General features: G+C 39.2%; 3 protein-coding genes across 5 annotated transcripts in view; 1 reads left to right on the plus strand and 2 right to left on the minus strand.

Annotated features, from left to right (window-relative positions):
* The window catches only part of LOC119072574 (unconventional myosin ID), a 50,604-nt gene extending 31,263 nt beyond the window's left edge, over positions 1-19,341 (minus strand). The window contains exons 1-2 of one of the 2 annotated variants that reach the window (XM_037177822.1): positions 19,331-19,341; positions 586-716 (exon numbers count right to left, since the gene is read on the minus strand). In XM_037177822.1, coding sequence (XP_037033717.1) covers positions 586-677 — 92 coding nt within the window. In that variant the 5' untranslated portion in view covers positions 678-716; positions 19,331-19,341. Of the gene's footprint in view, positions 1-585; positions 1,140-19,330 lie in introns of those variants that run through there. The other variant, XM_037177821.1, reaches the window with a different exon arrangement.
* On the plus strand, positions 3,589-5,138 carry LOC119072589 (serine/arginine repetitive matrix protein 2-like). Its single transcript, XM_037177843.1, has 2 exons — positions 3,589-4,042; positions 4,104-5,138. The coding sequence occupies exons 1-2, from the start codon at positions 3,739-3,741 to the stop codon at positions 5,090-5,092; spliced, it is 1,293 nt and encodes a 430-aa protein (XP_037033738.1). The 5' UTR covers positions 3,589-3,738; the 3' UTR covers positions 5,093-5,138.
* Positions 5,269-22,205, minus strand: LOC119072573 (probable chitinase 10). Of its 2 annotated transcripts, XM_037177820.1 has the most exons (19): positions 22,013-22,205; positions 16,042-16,119; positions 13,458-13,660; positions 12,684-13,391; positions 12,421-12,617; positions 11,101-12,356; positions 10,772-11,052; positions 10,535-10,705; positions 9,908-10,478; positions 9,825-9,844; positions 9,567-9,748; positions 9,398-9,507; positions 9,146-9,331; positions 8,801-9,080; positions 8,029-8,732; positions 7,183-7,972; positions 6,888-7,120; positions 6,232-6,825; positions 5,269-6,167 (listed from the first exon to the last, which is right to left on the minus strand). In XM_037177820.1, exons 2-19 carry the CDS (start codon positions 16,069-16,071, stop codon positions 5,397-5,399), a joined length of 7,287 nt encoding a protein of 2,428 aa, XP_037033715.1. In that variant the 5' UTR covers positions 16,072-16,119; positions 22,013-22,205; the 3' UTR covers positions 5,269-5,396. The 2 variants fall into 2 exon arrangements, with proteins under 2 accessions (XP_037033715.1, XP_037033714.1); XM_037177819.1 differs by having other exon boundaries at positions 10,772-12,356.
* Positions 22,206-23,975: the final 1,770 nt, after the last annotated feature.

Raw genomic sequence — 23,975 nt, forward strand, 5'->3', positions numbered from 1 at the left:
TTAAATTAACACATTCAGTTATGATTAAGCGTCAATCGTATGCATCACTCGTCAATTGTGTATATGACGGGATCACTATTATGACTCAATCATCATCGCTATAGTCATTGTCGTGAGATCAATGCAAATCTTATCTCATAAATCTCATCGAATGACTCAATGGCATAAGAACACATGCGAATGAACAGCAAAAGGAATTTTTCATCAACCAAACGCCGGTTTGATAAGTTTGATGTAGCAGTTCAGGCAGGCTGACAGGCAATATTGATAGGGTAAATAGAATACAGAGATCGAAGTACAACGACCAATTAATTGAATATCGTGTAGAGACATCCTGGATAATGAGAACTGGGACGTTGTGAACTTAATAAAAATTTGCTCCTAACTACTTAGCACGTCCATCACCTGTGATAGATAATGCATCGAGTTATGTCAGAGACGCGGTTACTCATTTTTCCTTATCAAATTTTCAGCAATCTCAAGATAATAACAAATTGTTTAATTGTTTATTGGCACTTTGTGTACTTGTGGCACCACACCCAACATCGTCCAGCATTCAATTCAACTTGTGATCGATTCACTCACCTAATTTTGATGTTTTCCATAAACTTTTCCACGGTAATTTCGTCGAGTAGAACAAAGTCCCCGACTCCTACTTCTTGTTCCTTCAATGCCATATTTACGTTTATACTCTGTTGATAGATGTACGATGACTGTTGATAGGTTGAGGTTACGTTGTGTAATAATACGCGAATAAAAGTGATTCAGTAAACAAAAACTAACACGAAGTGCACGAAAAAAAAATTAATTAAAAAAAAAGAATTCACTTTGCATGTACACGATTTCGGTGTATGGAATTTCGGTGCTATACAACCGTTCTGTCACCTTTCGTTCTTTCTTTTTTATTTGGTTGCGTTTCGAGTCTAACCGATTATCAACACAAAAGAAAGGAAAACCAAAATTTATTTGATTCTTCAGACACACCACAAACACTGTTCACATTTTCAATGAACTTAAAATTAAAAAAAAGAAATTAAATTCAACGCGATGCACTATGAAATATTCAAGGCGATAAGGTATGTTTGCTCTATGAGCGATTCGAACGGAATAGAATTGGAGACTGATGAATTACAAGACTATGTTGTTGGATGAGACGGTCAATTGATGGCAACGACATCTACTGTGGAATAATATGTGACACAGACAGTTGCTAATATATTTTGTAATAGATCATAAAAATTGGCGCAAATATTTTGAAAATGTTGAATTTGATCCATTTTGTAAAATTAATTAGACATTTGGTTTCAGTCCTCCTTAATAAATTAAGATTGGCTCACCTAGTTTGTGTATATTACGTAGGTGGAAGCACGGGGTTTCAGGGGGTTTCGAACATTTAGTTTTTTCATGTTGCAGATATTGCAGTGTCAAATTCTGTCCAAGATGTGACATATTTGCAAGGTATTGGAATTTTTCACAAAGTATAATCAGCGTAACCTTCGTAAAAAGAATCTTGAATCTGACAAGAGCACGTGTGCCAACGTGTAAAAAACAAATGTTCAAAACCCCCTGCTGAACCGTGGCGATCCTCTTGTCAAACGGACAGTACATAAACAAATTCCATCATTTATACATCATTTTCATTATACAATACTTGTCAACTTAACCTCACTTTAGGTTTCATTAATGCTTTATTTCCTCTTACCAAAAAAGTACTCCATGTGAGAGACAAAATTGATTTTTTTAAATTTTGACTTTGTTTATTTGACAGCTTGCTCTCTCACTGAGTAATTTTTGTTGAGTGGAATGGAAAATTAAGATGTCATTAAGTATGGTTCCCACTCAATAAAAAGTACTCGGTGAGAGAGCAAGCTGTCAAGTAAACAAATCAATTTTGTCTCTCACATGGAGTACTTCTTTGGTAAATGGAAAACAAGTAATTAACCTCAATCAACTGACGTATGTAAACTACGTGCAAATCGCTCGTTCAAATCGTTCGACATGTCTGACAGCTGGGATCGTCAAGGACAAGGTCATGAAAATGATGTATAGGAGTGGAAAGTACTCTAAATATAATATTCTCCATTTGAGCAGATTTTATTGTATTTTTGACAATATCTCTTTACAAAAATATTTTTCCCAAATGTAAAACCGTAATATCGACCAAAATTTGAATTTAAAAAAATTAACTTTTTGCGTCAGGTGTGAAGGGCAAACTATGCAAATGTTTGGTAAAATGTACCATCATGGCTTCACTGTGAAAATAATGTCCTGTCATGCCAGAACAAAAGGCTTATGTCGCGGGCTCATTTCATGAGAATCGATGACCTGAAACGAAAATGAAAGCAGCTGTTTTTCTATAATTGTAGACACAAGACCTTGAATTCTGCAGGGACTATAGTTGGGAAAACATTTTCCCATATTTCCTCAAATTTTTCAGAATGTTCCTAAATTTTATCATTTTTTCACTAATTTTCCCAAATTAAATTGAAAAATATGAGAAATTTGACAAGTAGCAGCCAAATTCGTGGCGATTTATGCATGAAGAAAGAAGCGGTGTTACTAGTGAAAGAAGACACCGAGGAATTGCGCAGTGGCCATGCTAACACTTCTTTCGGTGTTAGTGAAGTGTTAAGGTGATCTTCTCTTTCTTTTGATTTTTCTGTCGTTTTAATGAGCTTTTGTTTTTTTTAGAACGCATAAAAATTGAAAAACATTGTCCCTGATGAGTTCCCCAATGTGTTTGTCTTCACTTTACATTTCACGGGAATTGTAAAGATGAACTTCGACGTTTTTGAATTTAGCGGAACGAAAGGGTGTCTTTAGGTACTCTAGGGATAACGTTACTTGAAAGACTTCTTTACGTTGTCGTTTTATCGCATATTTGACTGTGACAAAGAATTGGCCCTTATTGTCGTCTTCTAAAGTTTATTTTCAGCTGAGTTTATAGTCTAATAGCCTTGCGCTGTGGCCTGTGGGTGAGTTCTACTGTTGCATTTAGTCCGTTGCCAAATTGTAACTTTAAAAAGCCAATCTACATGTGTCAGATTCGCGAACATTTGCAAGAAGATATGTCAGCCTTTGTCTCTAATATGGTGTTTCTGTTCATGGTGTATTTTTCGAATTTTTCGAAAATGTTATCCTCAAAATAGTTGCTGGAATTCCGTCACTTTTTCTCGCATCAACGTGCATCAAATCCACTAAAATGTATGTGATAACGGTGATAAACACTGCAGAAGAACCAATAAAGCCGCTGGACGATTTGAATGATACTTTTAATTCGCGTTTTACTTAAATATTCACCTCCGAAATATTTGGGTGTGTTAGCACCAGATCGAGTACGAGTATACAATAATATTAAAAGACTCAACCAATACTTTACTTAGTCTTTATTACAATTGTTGTGCTCGTTTATCTCTACTTCTTCAGAAAAAACTTTGGAAAATAGTCAAATAGTCAAGCTAGCATTATTTTATGAGCGACAGACTTACCGCCAAAAATAGGCCATTATGAATTACCGAAAATTAAGAAATTATAACTGTCAAGATGACGTTTCTATGGATCTGTCAGATGTCAAATTCCAGTACGCATCAGCGCTCAGTAACATTTTGCTGTTGTTTTAACCGCCAAATCCGCCAAACGAAAAATGATCAGAGGAAACAGTCAGTAAAAGACGTTTGTTTTGAAGTTTTTGTTTTTGTTTTTGTATATTGTGTTCATTCGTATCAATTTGTAAGAAACATGAAATGCGGTAGCTGTAGAAATACCAATGCCGACCAATATCGGAAAATCAATCCAGACGACAATTTATTTGATATTCTAAAGAATCTGAATGCGACCCGAGCCTACAATCCGAAATACGCATATTTTTGCGAGCAATGCATCAACAAAGCTGCAACTGTACTGGCTCATAAGCTTACTACCGTAAGCGATCAAAATGCAAACAGCTTTACTCTTATAACGGACCATTCGACCAGCAAAGCATCCAGCGATACATCGAATTCGTCCAAGGATGAATATGACGATATCATCGTATCGAAAAAATGTAAAATTGTTGCGCACTGTCTCGGATTCAATGGCTAAATAAATTAATTTTTTTGTTGTAGTTTACACTGAAACCGGTACACCGATAATAGTCCCATCTGAAAGATCGACAAAGGCTGTAACTCGTTCGAAACCGTGTCCAAAACGTTTTAAGGAACTGCAGTCAATTCCGGAAGGTTCAGATCGTCAAGAACCAGCAATGCCCAGCACACAAACAAGTGCGTCTAACAGTGGCGCCACGGAACCTCCCGGACTAATGATGAGTTCACCTTCACTTGAAGATGGGATTTTCCAAGATATGAGTTTACCACATGACTCGGCATCCGGCAGTGACACAAACGTTACGGGCCAGGACGCAAACATATCGGGCCAGAACGATCGTAGTGCTGATTCACCCAAAGACCAACATTCATCATCCGGTCAATCTAAACGACGATTAGATCCGAATGTTTCGTCCAGTCAAGCTAAGAGACGAGGATCAGTTTCACCAAATGAAGTATCAATCACCTCGCCTCGTCGAACCGAAGAAACCCGCACACAGCCTCGTCAATCATCAACCGAAAAAAGTGACACGGAATCTGAGCAATCGTCCACCAACAATAGTCGCACGCGAGCCGAAAAAAGTCGCACACAACCTCGTCGATCGCCGACGGAAAAAAGTGACTCTGATCAATCGGTGAGCAAAGAAACTCGCACGCTACCTCGTCGGGCGTCAGCCGAAAAAACGCGCACGCAACCGCGTCGGGCATCAACCGAAACAACTCGCACGCAACCTCGTCCGGTGTCCACCGGAAAAGATGACTCAGATCAATCGGCAAGACAAAGAACCCGCAGGAGACCGAAGACTACTACCGGAAAGGCTAACCCCACACATGACGTTGATTCAGATACTTCATCTGCACACGATGGTGATGGTGGTACATTGGCGCCAGCTGCTAAAAATCCACGAATGAGAACTCCGATCACACCCATGCCCAGAAATTTGCAAGAATTCTTTTCAAAAAACTCATTCGTCGAAGTCAACTTTCATCCGCGAACAATGGCTGGTTGAATGTCAATCACTTGTATTGCTTGCATAGCAAGTGTCGTTTTAATTACATTCTAAGAAAATTGACTCAAAGATTGTTGTTTTAAATGAGCTCTTCACAAATCTGTTCCGAACAAATGATCGGATCAGGGTATGTCGAAGGTCTTGTGAACGCCTTTTTATAATCAGAAAATTGCTCGGTCTTTTCAAAATAAATATTTATTGACTATATTGGCCGTCGGAAAGAGTCCACAGCCATCGAACATTTCTTTGAATTACTCACAATTTTATTCCCTGTCGTTCTCATACAACACAACACATGTCCACGTCATGTACAGTCACTAGCCCGTTGACCAGACAACTGTCGAAGGTCTTGACTCATTGTTCGTAGCAATGGATGCTTACCGCATCCACACACACCACGAAAATCATCCAAATCCAATGCCCACACCATGCCACCGCCCAAATTCATGTCTCTCATGAACTTTGTCTTTCGTCTCACTTCACCAACGTCATCGTACGACACCCATTGTGACCCTTTCGAAGCATACGGTCCAATACGTCCAGCTGGATCACGAACAACATCCCAACCGCCCGCATTGATTCGCTGACAAATCTCATAGTATGACAGAAATCCCCCAGCTCGAGTGAACTCGCCAGCTTCGCCAGGTCCATAGCTTTTCTCATTCAAGCCGCGTTTGTTGGAATCAGCCAACGAAAATGATTGACCGTACAACGGAACACCCATAACCAATTTACGGGACGGTGCACCCTTTTGTATCCAGTAATTGATGGAAAAGTTGGCGTTGAAGTAATCGTAAGTGTCGCCAGGATAATAGTACAGTGGAGCGACGTGACCAGTTTGCTTGTCCCAATTACCGTGGAAATCGTACGTCATCACAGCAATCCAGTCAAAGTAATGAGCAAGTGTTGGCACGTCATAGCCAGCATCAATAACCATTTTTGATGGTGAAACTGCGGCTGATAAAAGCCATCCTCGGGGTTTAAACTGTTCGGACAATTCCTTGACCAGATTGGAAAATCCTTCTTTCTCGTCTGGGAAACCTTTGGAACAATCGACTTGCCAACATACGGGATACTACGGAGTCAAATAGAACTTTAGTAGAGTTCAAAGAGTTTGAGAAAGAAAAGCTTCGACCTACCTCCCAATCAAGATCCAGACCTTCAAAGTGATACTTTTCGATAAATTCGATGGCCTGTTTAACGAAACGTGCCCGATTGGCTGCACTTCTCACCAAATTACTGTATTTGTCGCCTAACGAATCATTCCATCCACCCAAAGCAAGTGTAACATGCACTCCCTTCGCTCGAAGAGCAACCACTCTTTCGTAGAACCTATTATCGATATCCGCCCAAGAGTCATGCGTTCGAATGGTCATCGTTTCTCGATCGAGTACGGCAAAGCCATAAACGATATGCGTGCACAGAGATTCATCGATATCGTCTGGTGTATACTTTCCATCGCCCGGTCGATACCAGGCCCAATTGGTGAAGTAACAAACGACTTTGAATCCATTCGGATCGTCATGGATGACGGGTATCGTATCTATCGGTTTCTCAATAATCGAAGTGTGGGTCGTGGTTATCGTTGTCGGTCTATGCGTTGTTGGTCTGGTTATTGGTCTGGAACCAGAACTGGCCCCATCGCCGGTTAGACGGCAATTAGCATTCTGTGGCCAGTCACAATGATCCACATTCCAATGCAGTCCTGGAGGGCAATTGTGCTCCATCATGATCTGATGTCGGGGAAAATTCAATTCAGTTTAAATTAGAAATGGAAGGAAATGGATTTCCTTACACCAAATTGACACTGGAAGTACTTGTTGCAGTCGCTGGAGTGTTCACTAAACTGTCGATCGTTGCACGAAAGGACTTCCATTTCTGTGTCTTGTTGTATTACTGGACGTGTAGGCCTCGATGGTTTCTGCGGTCTGGTCACATCCGGTCTCATCGACGATGCAGGTCGACGAGTCGATGTCTGTGGAATGTCGGCTAATGTCATTGCAGCGGAATTCGGACTTTCAGTCGCAACTGTAAGACAAATTACAAATTCTAGACATATTCCGATGGTAAGCATTCCGGCATTTACTTACTTTCACTTTCTGACGTCTCCAATTTACACCGCGGATGAGGTCCTGGGTAGTTTCTCAATACACGATTGATCGTTCGCAGCAGCGGATACTCTTCACATTCACACACATTACGGAAGTCATCCAGATCTAGCGCCCATATCATGGCTCCACCAAGTCGCATTGCTTTAACAAATTCGCTTTTGTGCCGTATCATGTATGCGTCATCGAACGACACCCACTGATCTCTCGAGTAAGCGTATGGTCCCATACGTCCTTTTCGATCGCGAACCACTTGCCATCCTTTGTATTTGATCCTTTCGCAAATTTCGTAATACGACAAAAATCCTCTGGCCCTCGTCGCATCACCAGCTTCACCGCCTCCGTACGTCAACGAATTCAAATTGTGCGCTTTGTTTTCGGCCAGAGAAAAAGACTGACCATACATTGGCATTCCCATCACTAGCTTCTGTGGGTCAGCACCGTTTGCAATCCAATAATTTATCGAAAAGTTGGCATTAAACGTTGGCTCGACGTCATCGGGATGTTGATACATTGGAGCTACATGACCGGTTTGCTTGTCCCATTGTCCGTGATAATCGTAAGCCATAACAGCAATCCAATCAAACGTGTCGGACATAATAGGAATGTCGTAGCCAGCATCAATCACTTTCTTTGATGGCGAAACTGCAGTTGACAATAGCCATCCTCTGGGCGTGAATTCTTGTCGTAGTTCCTGTGCGAATGCAGCAAAAGATTCCTTTTCATCTGGATAGCCCTTGGAACAGTCGACCTGCCAGCAAACTGGATACTCCTTTAAAACAAAAATGGTTAATGTTGTGCCAGTCGTACCCGTCGATTGATACGTACCCAATCCAAATCGAGTCCATCGAATCCGTATCTATCAATAAACTCAACAACGTGTTTTATGAACCGAGCTCGTGCAGCCGGATCTCTGACAAGCCTTGAATATTTATCCCCAGCCGAGTCATTCCATCCACCTATAGCTACCGTTACTTTAACTCCTTTCGCCCGCAGTTTGACCACACGCTCGTAGAATTTATTGTCCAAGTCAGCCCACGAATCATGCGGTTTGATAACTAAGTTGTCACGATCCAAAACCGCAAAGCCATAAACGATGTGCGTACACAGATCGGTATCGATGTCTTCTGGGACATATTTTCCGCCACTTTGGCGATACCAAGCCCAATTTGTGAAATAGCAAACGACTTTGTAGTCATTACTAAGTGTATTAGTGGGTTGAATGTCATTTGTCTCGACATCCGATGGATGGCCTTCTTCAACTATTGCTTCGTGAGAAGTTTGGTCAAGATCTTCCAGATTTTCTTCGATAACTTCTTCTTCCGGTGCAGTTTCACCTTCAGAAGCTGTTTCATCTTCTGGTACTACTTCGTCGACTGGAGCTACTTCCTCGGGTACAGTTTCATTCGATATTTCTTCGTCTGGATTTCCCACTTCATTATTGTCGGCATCTTGCGGCGTTACAGATGAATCCACTGGATTTTCCGATAATTTTTCAACGGAAGAATCTACAATCTCTCCAGACAATGAAGCTGAAACATTCGAAAGACAATCGTTGTCACTCACTACAATTCTACATTCTCTTAGGCAAAATACATACGATCAGGTTCAACATCCCTGGGCGGATCACGTAACACTCTCTGGATTTCCGACAACAACGGATGATAGCCTTCGTCACAACGGTTTCTAAAATCGTCCAAATCCAATGCCCAAACCATTCCACCGCCCAAGCCCAACGAACGAATCAATTGCGATTTTCTTCGAAGTGTATTTTTGTCGTCGTACGAAACCCATTGATTGTCTTTGTATGCATACGGACCCATTCGACCTTCAGGGTCTTGAACAACTTGCCAGCCTCTGTTACGAACTCGGTCACAAATCTTAAAATTTAACAGTGTGACGTCAGTTGTGCAGAAGGAAGTTAGCCTAGTCAGTCAGAACTCACTTCGTAGTAGGCCAAAAAGCCAGCAGCACGAGTAGCTTCACCAGCTTGACCTGGTCCAGGAGCCCGTGAATTTAATCCATGATTTTTGGTATCGGCAAGCGTAAACGATTGACCATAGAGCGGCATACCCATAACAAGCTTGCGAGGTGGAGCACCTTTTTCCATCCAGTAATGAATGGAGAAGTTCTGCCGTATAAGAGTTCAAATCATTTTATTGAGAAGTTTGGTCAATTAGAAACCTTTTCGACATACCGTATTGAAATAACTGATATCATCGTCCGGATGGTAATATAGTGGCGCAACGTGACCAGTTTTCTTATCCCATTGGCCGTGGAAATCGTATGTCATGACAGCGATCCAGTCTATTCAAATAAGGAATGTTAAATAGAAAATTGGTAATCGGAAAGCGGGGGCTGTGTACCAAAATATTCAGACAATGTTGGCACATCGTATCCAGCATCGATAATTTGTTTGCTTGGAGACACAGCTGTCGATAGAACTAATCCTCTCGGTCTAAATTCGACGGATAAGTCTTTAACCAACTCTGTAAATCCTTCCTTTTCATCCGGGAAACCTTTTTTGCATTCCGTTTGCCAGCAAACTCTGAAAGAAAATTTCAAGAAAAACAAAATTAGTCCGACTGTCCAGTGGCAAAAGTGACTTAGTGCGATCGTCTTACGGATATTCCCAATCCAAATCCTGCAAGAAGAATAGAAAAATTTACAGAAAATGTATGGCAAACTGATATCGTCATGCAATTACCAATCCTCCGAAGCCATACTTCTCAACGAAGCCAAGAGCCTGTTTGACGAACTTTTTCCGTGCCGCAGGGCTACGAACCAAACGACTGTATTTATCACCTTGAGAGTCATTCCATCCGCCAAGTGCCAAACTGACCGTCACGCCCTTCTCCTTTAACTTTGCTACTCGTTCATAAAACCGATTATCAATATCAGCCCACGAATCATGCGTTCGGATAGTCAACTCGGAGTAGTCTAACACAGCAAATCCATAGACAATGTGTGTGCATAGGTCGGTGTCGATATCATCCGGCGTGTATTTACCGACACCTTTACGATACCACGCCCAGTTGGTAAAGTAGCAAACCAATTTGTAGTGGCCGGAATGGGGTTCGATTGGTGGTCGCGGAGTGCTAGGTTTCACGGTTGTACGAATTGTTGTTGTGGTGGTTGTTGGCCTCTTTGTCGGAACGATTTCATTAACAAATAAGTCCTCGCCATCAGAATCAACCTCTTCGGACAGATAATCGCTGCCATCCTCTTCTTCAGTACACTGAGCATTACTCGGCCAGTCACAAATTTTATGTTGCGTGCTGGAAAATTATGAATGCAGTGGAAAGAACGAGGAAAGAATTTCTCATTGACATACCTCCAATGCAACCCATCTCCACATTGACCTCCGTAGAGGTGACCATGTAAGCAGAGCAAAAATTGATTGCAGTTACCTGGATAAGGTACATGTGTATCGCCTTCACACGGATCGTCTAGTGAAGCCTTCGCTTTCTTGACCAGTCGCAAATATCGTTCAGTTGAGACGCATCTAACAATTTTGTTAAATTAAATCTTTCAGCAATCTTGCATGCAGTGAAAAATCCCAAAAGTTTACCTAACATTCGATTTATGATCGCAGGTCAATTCATTTTGGTTCCATTGTAGGTCTGGACCACACTCCTGTGGTATCAGCATACCATTGACACAAATATAGAAACTGCCGCAATCGCTGTGTGGATAGTATTCTCCAGACATGCAAGTTTCGCTATCTGACATTGTTGCAACTGTTGTTCGACCTGGAGTAGTGGTTCTCAGCGTGGTCGATCGTGACGGCCTAGTTGTTGTGGCACGTGTCGTTCTAGTAGTTGTGGAACGTGTCGCCCTTGTAGTTGTGGAACGTGTCGCCCTTGTTGTTGTAGATCGTGTAGCCCTTGTAGTTGTTGATCTGGTCGTTCTTGTAGTTGTTGGTCTTGTCGGTCTTGTAGTTGTTGATCTTGACGGTCTTGGAGTTGTTGATCTTGTCGGTCTTGTAGTTGTTGATCTTCTAGTGGTTGACCGACGAGTGGTTGTGGTTGGCGCTGATGTTGATGATGTTGCCTCACTTGGTTCTTCCACTAATTCGTCTGACATTGGCATACACAGAGCCGAAGCTGGCCAATCACATAACATGTCCCGTTGATTCCAATGCAGTCCACCAGCACAATTGAGTTCTCTGAGTTGACCGTAAACGCATCGATAGTAGGCGTTACAGTTACTTGGATGTGGTCTATACTCCCCGATTTCGCAATGTTCGCCATTCACAATGATTGGCATCACATTTACTGGAGCAGGGATATTTGGAACTATTTCTGTGGTCGTTGATGGTTCAGTGGGTGTAGTAGCCCACCAAGTTGATGGAGAAATGGTAGTCTGCCACCATGTACTGGACTGTTCTGAAGACGACTGCCACCAAGCGAGTGTTGATAGTGTTGAAGATTGTGTCGTCGGCAATGTGGTTGTTCGACTTGTTGTGGTTGTTGTTGTTGTTGAGCCTGGATTCCAAGAAGGCCACGTCGTATGGTCATGTATTGCGCCGCCCTCAACAAATGTTGTCATTTCGGCTGGTATTGGCGTAACTGGTTGTGGCGGTGGCGTGCAATCTTCACCGAATGGCTTGGCGGTATTTAGTCGTCCGAATATTCGATTTATAGACTTCAGCAGTGGAAAAGCTTCATTGCAACATTTATTCGAAAAATCGTCCAAATCTAAGGTCCACGCAGCTATACCACCGAAACCGGAGCTCATCACATATTTCGCTTTAACTGCAACGGACTCTGGATCCTCATAGCCGACCCATTGATTTCTTGATGTTGCATACGGACCGGATTTACCAGATCCGTCTCTTCCGCTCAACCACTTTTGCTTTCTTATCATTTGGCAAATTTCGTAGTAAGCTAACATTCCTGGCTGTCTCGTTATCTCTCCTGCATTGCCTGGCCCTCTGGACGGTGTTCCTTCGCCCACTAAATTGGTGTGCGAGTTTTTCAACATAAAACTCTGGCCGTAGAATGGAACGCCCATAATAAGCTTTTCACGAGCAGCTCCTTCTTTAAGTAACAGTTGCATTGTGTAGTCAGTGTTATATTGGGGATATTTGTCACCAGGTCGTCCATACAGAGGACTAACATGACCAGTCTCGGACTCCCATCCGCCATGATAATCTAAAGGATACGAAAGTTAAGCTTCATCGATCCATCTGGCGTCAAGGCTGAACTATATTCTTACCATAGGTCATAACTGTTAGAAAATCGACGTAGTCCGACAATCGGGGCAATTCGTATGCTTCGGTTATTACTTCCTTGTAGCCGGATATGGCCACACCAAGCAACAGATCGCTCTTTTTGAATTCTTGTCTCAGGTCACGCATTAATTTCGTAAAGTTTGGCTTGTCCGATGCTGGTCCTTTGCGACAATCGCTTTGCCTTTTTTTAAATTATTAGAAGTTAGGGAAAATGACTGAAGAAATTGCATTTCTATTGATTAATTACCAGCATTTGGGATAGTTCCAGTCGAAGTGCAGTCCACTAAATCCATGTCGCTTCAAGAAGTTCGCCGTATTGCTGGCAAAACTCTTGCGATTGCTCTCATCACTGATGAGCCTAGAATATTTGCTTCCGGTCGAATCGGTCCATCCGCCTATCGCTAACAATACCGGTATGTCCAAAGATGTAGCTCGTTTATAAAAATTGTTTTCAATATCCGCCCACGGATCAAATTCACGGATCATAAGCGATTCCGGTTCAAGCGAGGCAAACGAGTAAATGATGTGCGTACACAGCTTTGTGTCAATATTTTCCGGAACGAACTTTCCCTCGGGTACGCGATAAAAAGACCAGTTGGTGATGTAACAAAGAACCTTATAGCCCGTTGTCGCATCGTCCCTGACACTCTTCACGCGCAGTTTTGACAACTGTTCGGATTGAATTTCTTGTTTGTATTTCTTCAGAACTTCTTTGCTGATTTGATTCACGGAGCTGATGTCCACGATCTGTTGATACGGTGAACCGAAACGGAACGGTTGCGGATTTTTCGTATCGTAACTGGTTGGAACGTAAAATGCTGAATATTTCCCACCCAGTTGAGTAATTTTATCGATCTGCGGAGGCTCTGCTCGGAATTCATCGTGTGTTGGTTTGGATTCCGTTTCAGCTGGACGATATTCAACTGAGTCACGAATAAACGACTTTCCTGATGGGCTGCAGGAAATCAGATGAATTAACATAAAAACAGAGCATATTGTCGTAACGTGAAATGATATTTACATTGGCGTTATTGGTGCACTCTCTACAGCACTACGTAATGGTAGGAACATTGAGCCAAAAGTAGGATTTATCGAAAATTTTAATTTGTCCGAAACATCGTTTAGCGGCCCGGGAATGCTTTCGACGGACGATCTAATGAAAGACGGTACACCTGATGGTGGTTCATGAATAGCATCTATTTGTGTAGCAATTACGCAGAATATCTGAAAGAATTGGAGAATAAAAATCAAAATGAGAGAAATAAGGGATTGAAACATGGCGACCACAGCACTTTTAGGTGTTCGTCGATATAATTAATTTAATTAAATTGGAAAGGCCATCGAACCTGAAATTGATTCATGAACACTGTAATTGTTCTTTGTTTCTATATTTTTGGAATAAACAAAGAGTAATTAATTGCCCTAAGAGCATGGCCTCTTTTAAGGAATTTTAATTACTAAAAATTACCAAAAAAATTGTTTTTTAATTTCGAGTAATTTTTGGAAATTAAAATTCCTTAAAATTGGCCCTGAATACCACACTTTCTAAATTAACACCTTTTGGACTTCTCGGCATTTTCCAGATTATTTCTAATTTTCTCAACAAATTTCCTTTGGTTATTTCCATTGCCCTAATTCATTACTCGTGAAAATTTCTTGACTACTTGTAATCTGACTATTTTCGTTGATTAGCTCCAGAAGTTATCGAATCTGCTGCTTAATTTGATCTACTGAATTTTCTGAAGGAAAGGTCAACAATCAAGCGAGAATGATATATGCAGGCCTGGACTGACAATAGTGGGTGATCGGGCGGATTTCTAAGGGCCGTTTCATTTTTTACGTGCAGCTTGGGCTGGCAATAGCTATTTGTACAACGAGTGAAAAAGAAGTTGGAAATTGCATTTCTAGGGTCTTGTCAACGTATTGACCTTGAGGTTAATAGTAGATTACGTTGGATGCTGCGAAAGTGATTCATTACACAAGGACACAATTTTGTGATACGAGCAAACTCACGAGTAAGTTTTTGAGCAACAAGCTTCGGTAACTGTTTTCGAGGCAAGTGTAGAGTTTGCATATCCGAGCCGAAGGCGAGGTATGCAACTACACTTGTCGAGAAAACAGTTACCGAAGATTGTTGCTCAAAAACACGAGTGAGTTTGCGAGTTCTACAAAATTGTGTCCGAGAGCAATGAATTACGTCGCAGCATCCAACGTATTCTGGTTTATTGCCTGCTCATGCGAAAATTGACTATTACACGGCTGTTCTGCAGAAATTCTACATAAATTCAGTATCTCAATAAACCAAAACCAACAAAAACAAAAATAAATCTGTTCTTCCGATAAAACGTTTACAAACAAGTAGTAGTGTACTGACGAAATCGGCTCACACGCTACACGTCTCCTAAAAAATTGATCCCGAAAACAGCACTCATGTTACATTAGTATTGTCGCAACAGTAGTTACAATTGCGTTGGTGACATGTTGACATTGAATAGTTTTTCGCAGTTAGTATCGATGAAGACGCATTGTTTGTGCAATTATTTTGTTAGTCCTTTTTAATGTTTTCAAAAAAATGTGCAACAAAGTGTAGTGTTTGTACTATAAGCAAAAGCATTTAGTGTTACAAGTGAAAAATACAACGAAATGTGTGGCCATAAAGTGTTACTTCGGAACATCAAAATTATTGTTACAATAAATATGGCCGACAATTCTGTGTTGCGAATTCTTCTAAAAGTATGTTGTAACCAGATTACTTGAAAGAACTGTCAACTTGAAATAAACCCCAAATATCCCTAGTGTAATGGATCACTTTCGCAGGGGGTAAACAGCCGTGTAATAGTCAATTTTCGCATGGGGCAGGCAATAAAGTATTTCACAAGGCTTTCGAACTTTCAACGGAGGGGAGAAAATTACTATTTCTTGCCTGCGTTGAAAAAAAAAATTGACGGTCACTTTACAGATCGACCGATGAACCATCAGGTTGCCTGTCCGACCTAGATGATATGCAATGGTCCTACATAATCATGTTTTTGTATATAGAACGACATTAACTAATTGTTCACTTTTGTCGTTGCTGTTGATAACAGATGGCATAGCCGTTCCAAGTAGGTTAAGAAGATTTTCAGAAACTCGTGCAATTAAAATCTCTCAACTCTCCGTGGTCCCTATAGTCATTACTAGTGTGCAAAAAAAAACCTCAAAGTGGTTATATAATCGAGAGTTCCGTTAGTTGACCATTCCTCGTCGAATATGCAAAATATTAACAAGGAAAAAAAAACACGAATTTCATCAAAAATTCCTTAATTCATTATTACCATTTAACGTAAAAATTTCCATATTTAAATTCCAAGTTCATTAAATATGGATCTCGAATATAATTTCTTAAGCGTTTTTTGATTACGTACGTATATAACACAGCCAAAACATATACCAGATTCAATTTAGAGTACATTAAACTGTACGAAAATGTAAACAAAAAAAAAAGTATAATAACAACACGAGATAGCACCACGACGAATCACACAACAGCAGAATTCACTTCTTAATTTACATAAATTAATTTTTTTCATTTTATGAATTTACAAATATAGCACCAGATAACTTACCACGAAATTTACTCCTAGCCGAACCCACATGATGCCGTTTGCTTGTATGTATATTTTATGTACCAAGGTAGCAATAACCTGAAGATGAAGATAAGCTATAAATTTGCAAATTTTATTATGGAACAAACATAAAAAATGATTTATCTGAGCACACAATATCGACGTAGTAAAAATAATTGGTCAAAAATCAAATTGCTAGATCCAGAAATTACTCATTTCGCTTCTCTATTTCGTTGGGAATAAATAGACGATGATCATGCCATGCAGTGATTATTCATTAAAAACGAATTCAATTATCAAATTTAAATATTCGGCAAACCGTACTTATGTTACAATAAATTTCAATATGTTCTTTCTCACCTTAGACAAATTATACTCGTTAGAATCTTATATCGTAAGATTAGTCTTACCAAATATCGCTACGAGTTCGATTTTTCTTCTTCTTTTAAGCGTTCTTTTCACCTTCGGATGGTAAGTAAAAGACTAATGTAACGAACGATGAATTAATTAATCTAACGAGTATAATTATTAGTCTTAGGTTCTCACGAGGATGTTTAAGTTTCGCGCCTTACACACATACATGTAGTGCGTACACAGTAGGGTATGCAAAGCACTTTGATCAACTTATATATCATAAACATTGAATTTATAATCTAAAATTGATCCTCGCAAGATAATTATTCAATTATTGAATCTGCGTAATTTATACAGTTTCCATGAATTGTTTTTGATGCGTTTTTAATGAATAGAATGTTTCAGAAAGTTTCCGTTACATTTTTTCCAATAATAAGTTCTATGAACTCATTTGTACTGGACAGAAAACAATTGCCTCCACAGATAAGGGTCTAACCTACAAGATTAGTTTCTACATCTACATGAATGTCTTATGCCACCCAAGAAATGCATGAAATATTTTTGAAAATTTCTTAGGTTTCTTAAATTTCTTAAGGACCATCCCTGGAACAATTATCGTAAGAAAAGGGGGTAGATGTAAGTTAGGGCGTATCGAATTTTGCAAATTTTAAGGACCGCGATAGCCTGTGTGCGGAAAACGTAGATCATCGAAAACTGTGTCCGGGCATGTGGTTGATGAATCCGATGGAGCCATGGAAGAAGTCCCCCCGGGCGACTTTAAGTTTCCGAAGGTCATAATTCGGAAAGTTGATAGTATTTTTGAAAACAATGTTCTAGCGGGATGTAGAGCTTTCAAAACTCTACAAATCTACCGAAGAAACCTATAGTCCAAAAGGTGCCATTGCCAAGATTGCCTAACATCGAAAATGTGACCTTTTGGTTTTTGACTTATATTTCCTGAGAGACAAATGATTTTTTTAGCCTGTGGTATGAGGTGGTAGAGGAGGTCGAGCACTTCCAGTACACTAGGCATGTCCCGATCCATAATACACTTGAAATCACTTTTATAACATTTGTGAATGGAATTTTTAAGAGTGGCCACGTCGCCCACGAAGCAAGTGCAGACACTGCAACCGGTGCTGTTGAGTCGAGGACACTTTGGCCAGTATATTACTCCACGACAGTAGCTGAACTTTTTCACAAAATATCTGTGATTTCGACGTGGCACACTTTGTACTACAAAATCTGAATAAATTGAATTTATGAGAAAAACGAGAAATAATCGATTTAATTAGTTATTTCACCCACGAATAGTAGTAAGAAGTCGATTTCGTTGCAAATACACAGATTATACATATTTTTCGATATATTTACGAAAAATTGAAGTTCGTAGTATAGTTTTTCAATTCATGTGCCACATCGAAATAACAAATATTTTGTGAAAGAGTTCAGCTACTGTCATGGAATATTATGCATACTTACTGGCCAAGGTGTCCTCGACTCACCAGTACCGGTTGCAGTGTCTGCACTTGCTTCGTGGGCGACGTGGCCACTCTTAAAAATTCCATTCACAAATGTTATAAAAGTGATTTCAAGAGTATATCCGATCGGGACATGCCTAGTGTACTGGTAGTCCTCGACCTCCTCTACCATCTCATACCACAGGCTAAACAAAATCATTTGTCTCTCAGGAAATATAAGTCAAAAACCAAATGGTCACATTTTCGATGTTAGGCAATCTTGGCAGTGACACCTTTTGGACCATCGGTTTCTTCGGTAGTTTTGTAGAGTTTTCAAAGCTCTACATTCCGCTAGAACATTGTTTTCAAAAATACTATCAACTTTCCGAATTATGACCTTCGGAAACTTAAAGTCTCCCGGGGGGACTTCTTCCATGGCTCCATTGGATCCATCAACCACATGCCCGGACACAGTTTTCGATGATATACGTTTTCCGCACACAGGCTATCGCGGTCCTTAAAATTTGCAAACTAATAATTCATCGAAATATCAGAACAGTGATGAGACGAACGACGGTATTTTCATTTATTGCTCTGTGCGAAATGATTTTTCATAGAAATTCACTCATAATTCCTTTACAGGTAGTCTAGCCCAATGGTTGGCAACTCATGGACATCCAGGGCCGTAGCTATATGCGAGCGAAGATGAGCTAAGCTCACCCTAAGAAAGTTTTTGTTTCCAGGTGAAATCACTCTCAGAGCTTATTCAGACTTATATTTCTTCTCTAAATTGGATATAGTTTTCCAAATTTTCGCACGCGGCGCGATTCAAAATTAACTGAATTCTTCGTATTCCCAATCGTTAAACGTTTAAGCACCATGTTCGTTCGAAAACCTATTTTCTTCTTGGGAGCCAAAAGATCAGTATTAACAAACAACAATGTTTTCCGTTTACATTATTTCTCAACAAATGATTTGTAGTTTGTTCTTAAAATTGATGAACCTTCCCACGAATATTTCTGGCGCAAATCAGATAGATCTAGATGTGAACCAATGAAATTTTCTTTATAAAAAAGATTTCTTACGCGACTCTACAAAGTCCCACTTCCATATTTAGCAGCTATTACCGCTGTTCCTCTGGATTCCTTCATTTTGTATACTATTTCAAAAGGCAAATGAGAGATACCCTCGAAGAAACCGAGAAGAAAAACTTAGATACGAAAATGGGTTTTTTTAAGTGTACAAAACAGTAGGTCCTCAGCAGTGCTAAGTTAGCATACCATTCGTTCAGACTTTACCGACCCTTCTTTTAATATTTATTCTTTGTTTTTAAATGTCAAGCCTGGGAGGGATTCTTTTGAAAAACAGCCTACCGAAATCGGACGCATTTTCCAGTGGACTTTTTTATATGTGCCTAGAAAGGACTTCGACCCTAGAACCCAAAACCACTTTCAAAAAAATTCTTCGAAGCTTTTGTGACTGGTGAAAGGTTATCAAAAACCGAAAACTTGCACTTTCCTTACCAAAATTTCTCCGGGTACACGAGCCGTACATGGTCTTGTGGGGTGTCATTAGAAAGGTAATCACATGTACTATTGAGCCAAATAGAGACTCATTGGTTTTAAAATTAATCCACACTGAAATATGTGCAGTTGAAGTTTTCAACCGAAAACTTGCACGTTTCTTACCAATATTTCTCTAGTTACACGAGCTGTACATGGTGGTGTGGGGTATCATTTGAAAGGTAATTTTATGTGCTTTTGGGCCAAATAGGGTCTTATGGGGTTTGGATGCATATGCGATGAAATATGAGAAGTTGAAATGTTTAAGTGCCCACATTTCATCGCATATGCGTGTAACTAGAGAAATATTGGTAAGAAAAGTGCAAGTTTTCTGTTGAAAACTTCAACTGCACATATTTCAGTGTGAATTAATTTTAAAACTAACGAGTCTCTATTCGGCTCAATAGTACATGTGATTACCTTTCTAATGACACCCCACACGACCCTGTACGGCTCGTGTACCTGGAGAAATTTTGGTAAGAAAAGTGCAAATTTTCGGCTTTCGATCACCTTTCACCAGCCATAAAAGCTTCGAAGAATTTTTTTGAGAGTGGTTTTGGCTTCTAGGGTCGAAGTCCTTTCTAGGTACCTATAAAAAGTTCCACTAGAAAACACGCCCGATTTCGGTAGGCTGTTTTTCAAAAGAATCCCTCTGGAAGTTCACCTGTCTACAAATTTAATTGGACAAGGAACGTTGATGATTCATACCTCTAGAACATTCGTAATTCCTTTAAATTACTACCTCTTAGGGAACAGTAATTGACTTTTCTTGAGTGTTGATAGCTATTTTAACCCTTGATGGATTGTTCTAGAAGAGTTAAATACTTTGAGGATCGAGAAATTAAGACAATATAACACTTTAGGTCAATGCTAAGTTCCACGAAGAAATTCGGAGGAACTCGGCTCACCCTTATATGGTCTAGCTACTGTCCTGTCCACGGCTCCATTGTATTTTGTTTAACAAAGACGGATCCTATTTTAGAACCTTACCACACAATTTTTTTAAACAAAATAAAATCAATTAGAAGATGTCGTATATTCACCAGTTACATGTTACAAGTAAATAAAAAGTGCGGATCGTCAACAAAAATGGTTTAAAAATAATTATTATTTAGGTTATTTGCCGACAATGTTCCATTTGACGAGTATTCGTTGTTTGCCAATTGACTAAATAATCTACTTATAATACAAAAGACATCAACCAGACAACGAAACTTTTCTAATTTTCACTGTTTACGCATATAGCACATCAGCTGCCGTGTGTAATGAATAAACACCAAAAATATGATTAGAATCTCAAATTTGTCATTACAATTTGTCCCAAAAAACAATTCTAAAAGTTAAACGAAACAATAAACTCGATTCTGTCTGCATTGATGAACTAAAATGAGTTATAGTTTTTTCGAATAAATTATTGGCGATGAACCATTCAAACGCAAACGGAATGTTAATTTGATCAATTTTTTTTATGTGAAGGTGCTTAATTGACATTGTGAATATTTTTGAGTTGAATTGTTTATGATCGGCGGAATTTGTTAATGGATAGAATGGATTTTGTTGTTGTTTTTATTTCGCAATTGCAGTTTGTGCATTTGATTTCGTTGGGAGGAATAATACAATTAGGGGATGTGATGAGTGAGACAGGGGTTCAGTTGCAATTTCTAACCTTTCACTGACAAAAAAAGTTTCGAAAAACTCACCTGAACAAGGTAACTTTGTCTCCAGGTAATCTACATTATCTGCAGCAGCTGTATTTTTGTATGGGGCGCTACATCTGTGGCAGCTTTTGTAGATTATCTGTAGACAAAGTTACCTGCAACAGCTGAGTTTTTCGAAATTTTTTTGTCAGTGTTCACTAGGGTGGGTCAATTTCAAAATTTCGCTGCTCCCCTTCAAAAACTCTACTTATTGTACACCATAGAATGTACTTATCAATAATTGTTATGAAAAAAGTATGGTCCTGACCCAGCGCCTTTCACGCCTTTCACAGACGACAAGCAAAAAATCAGTTTGACTATCGGATCTACTACTTCATTTGATGTGAGTATTCTCAAGGAATTTATTTCAAATCTTTTACTTCATTTTTTTAAACATTATTTTTTGCTGTATAAGACTGCCCCAGTCAGAGAGCTCGTATATTCCTGAATTAGCTATCGACAACAGATGATAGCCGAAGTTATACTATGAAAGGTGGTGTTGAAAGGACTAGGTGTTTTACATTCGAAGTTCAAATAACAATAGGCATGAAGAGTCAAAAATTTGACCAAAGGTTTTTAAACCTTTGGTACAAAAGAAACGTCCACTTCATCGTAAAACATAAATTAATTAACTTATCTCTTACTTCCGTCTTAAATGTGGAAAACCTTTTAAATTCAATTCAAGGCAGAAAACGATTCAATCTATCGTATATCACTCAAAAGTAACTTAATATTAACTTAGTCACTTGAGTCACCCACAGTTACGAACATATTAAGGAGCTATCACGTTTTACAGGTTATTCAATGGTTTTAACGGAAAACTAAATTTAAATTCATTTTCATCCTCCTCTCTAAAAAATTATTCAAAAAAATCGTAAAATTTCTTTAAATTCATTACCACAGTCTTCACAGTCTTGTTACATCCTTTTCTTTTGATCACATAAACAGTCCACGTATATATTTCACGGATTCAAAAATTTATTTAAATCCAAACAACGAAAGGCACTCACTCCAGTACACACAACTAAAAACTAAAAAAATTTCTTTTAAATTCAAGGCAAGGTTTTTAACGAACTAAATCACAATTTCAACTGTTTTCATTCTTACTCGGTATTCTTCTTTTATACGACGTCGATTCGTAGCAACAATATTAAAATGCTCAATGTTCTGGAGAGAACTTGTTTTTACGGGGCTATCATTGCGTACATTTAAAAGGTTTTTTGGCTTCCATTGCACGGGTGTTTGCAAGAACAAAAAAAAAATTCTTTTCGATTATTAACACATACGCTAATGGCTACAGTTCCGCATCTTGTGGACAAGATGTGACATTATTGTTTTAAAACGACAGATGATATACACGTATAGATGCGTGTGTGACATTCCTCTCGGAATGAAATATTTGGATTTTATTTTTTCAATTATTATTTTTCGTGCAAGTCGTGTGTAATGGTAGGTATTTTCTTGTTGTGGATTCATACGCATATAGTGAGAAACTAGTAGTATAATCTTGAGATTAAGTTGTTATGTTATGCCTGACTATCTCTAAACCAGAATCGATGCGAAAAGGCATCGATCGTCCTTGAACCAATAGACGCGATAAACAAAGTGTCGGATTGTCAATGGAATTCCTAACTTTGTGCTACCTGCTGCAACCTAATTCGTTATCACGCAATTCTTTGCTTGCACTCAACAAAATACCTTTCTGCTTAATTACCGAATTACTTTTTGACTGATGATCGATGATTAATTTACCAAAAATACATTTTGAGTAAAAGAAATTGGTTTCGTGGCTTTGTTTTTGAGTCAACAATGATCAATCGTTAATCGAAGCGTTAATTCATTCACTTTATTCTGACTTTATTCTGCACTGTCTCAGTTCCAGTTATTGTTTTTATTACCTTTATCTGTATCGTTCGCGACTCATCTCAATTATTTGAAGGTCAGTGTAGTGAATGTTCTCAACATAAACACCAACATTATACCGGTGTGTAGGCTATGAGCGCTATGAGACTTTATATAAATAGTTTCTTGCATTCAATCGATTCAAGAAACTGAAATTTGCACATCCATTCAGCTCTTATTAGATGGTATCGCATACAGGTAATATGAATGCAATTACGGACCGATCAAGGTTGTTCATCGATTTTGATTTTATTATTTGGAAACTTTTCATGACCGGGAAATCTTTTGGATTTGTTTCTAGCGCTTTAACGTCCCTTGTGAGTTTCAATCTACTTTGACGTTTTCAACTACAGATTTCCATTCTCTTCAGGGTACGTGGTACTTGTAGTTCAAAATTGAAACAACATGGTCTCTTTTACAAGAGCTGTTAGAGTAAGAGGAGAATTTGTGATAAATCTTCATGCACCTTCTGGATCTGACGAAGATCTAATGTTAAACGTAGGTAGATTTCTTAAGCATGGAAAAGCTTTTGCAAGTCTTTCACTTTTTCCAGATTTCTAAGAGAAATTACTGGAAGTTGAAATCTTTTGTTGACCAGATATACAAGTTAATAGCTCTCGAGTCTCGAATGATCTGTGATTACGTGTCACTACCAGAAACATTCCTAGACCATTTTAGCATCAGTCACGCATATTATTTACACAAATAAAACTATTGCATTTCTAAGTGTACGTCGCGTACGTATACACTGAACATGTGAACATTATGTTCATTTCAATCTTCATGTTAACAGATCAGCATCTCTTCATTGTATCGATGCCTTAGTCATAGTCATAAATAATTCAAAACTCTGAAAATTTACATAACTTCTCAATCATCGTTTACATGTTGCATTCTTTCTCTATTTACCCGGTAAATGCTTCAGAGATACTCTTGAATGAATTCTACATACCAAACGA

The sequence above is a fragment of the Bradysia coprophila genome (assembly GCF_014529535.1).
Source record: "Bradysia coprophila strain Holo2 chromosome IV unlocalized genomic scaffold, BU_Bcop_v1 contig_84, whole genome shotgun sequence".
Classification (NCBI taxonomy): Eukaryota; Metazoa; Arthropoda; class Insecta; order Diptera; family Sciaridae; genus Bradysia; species Bradysia coprophila.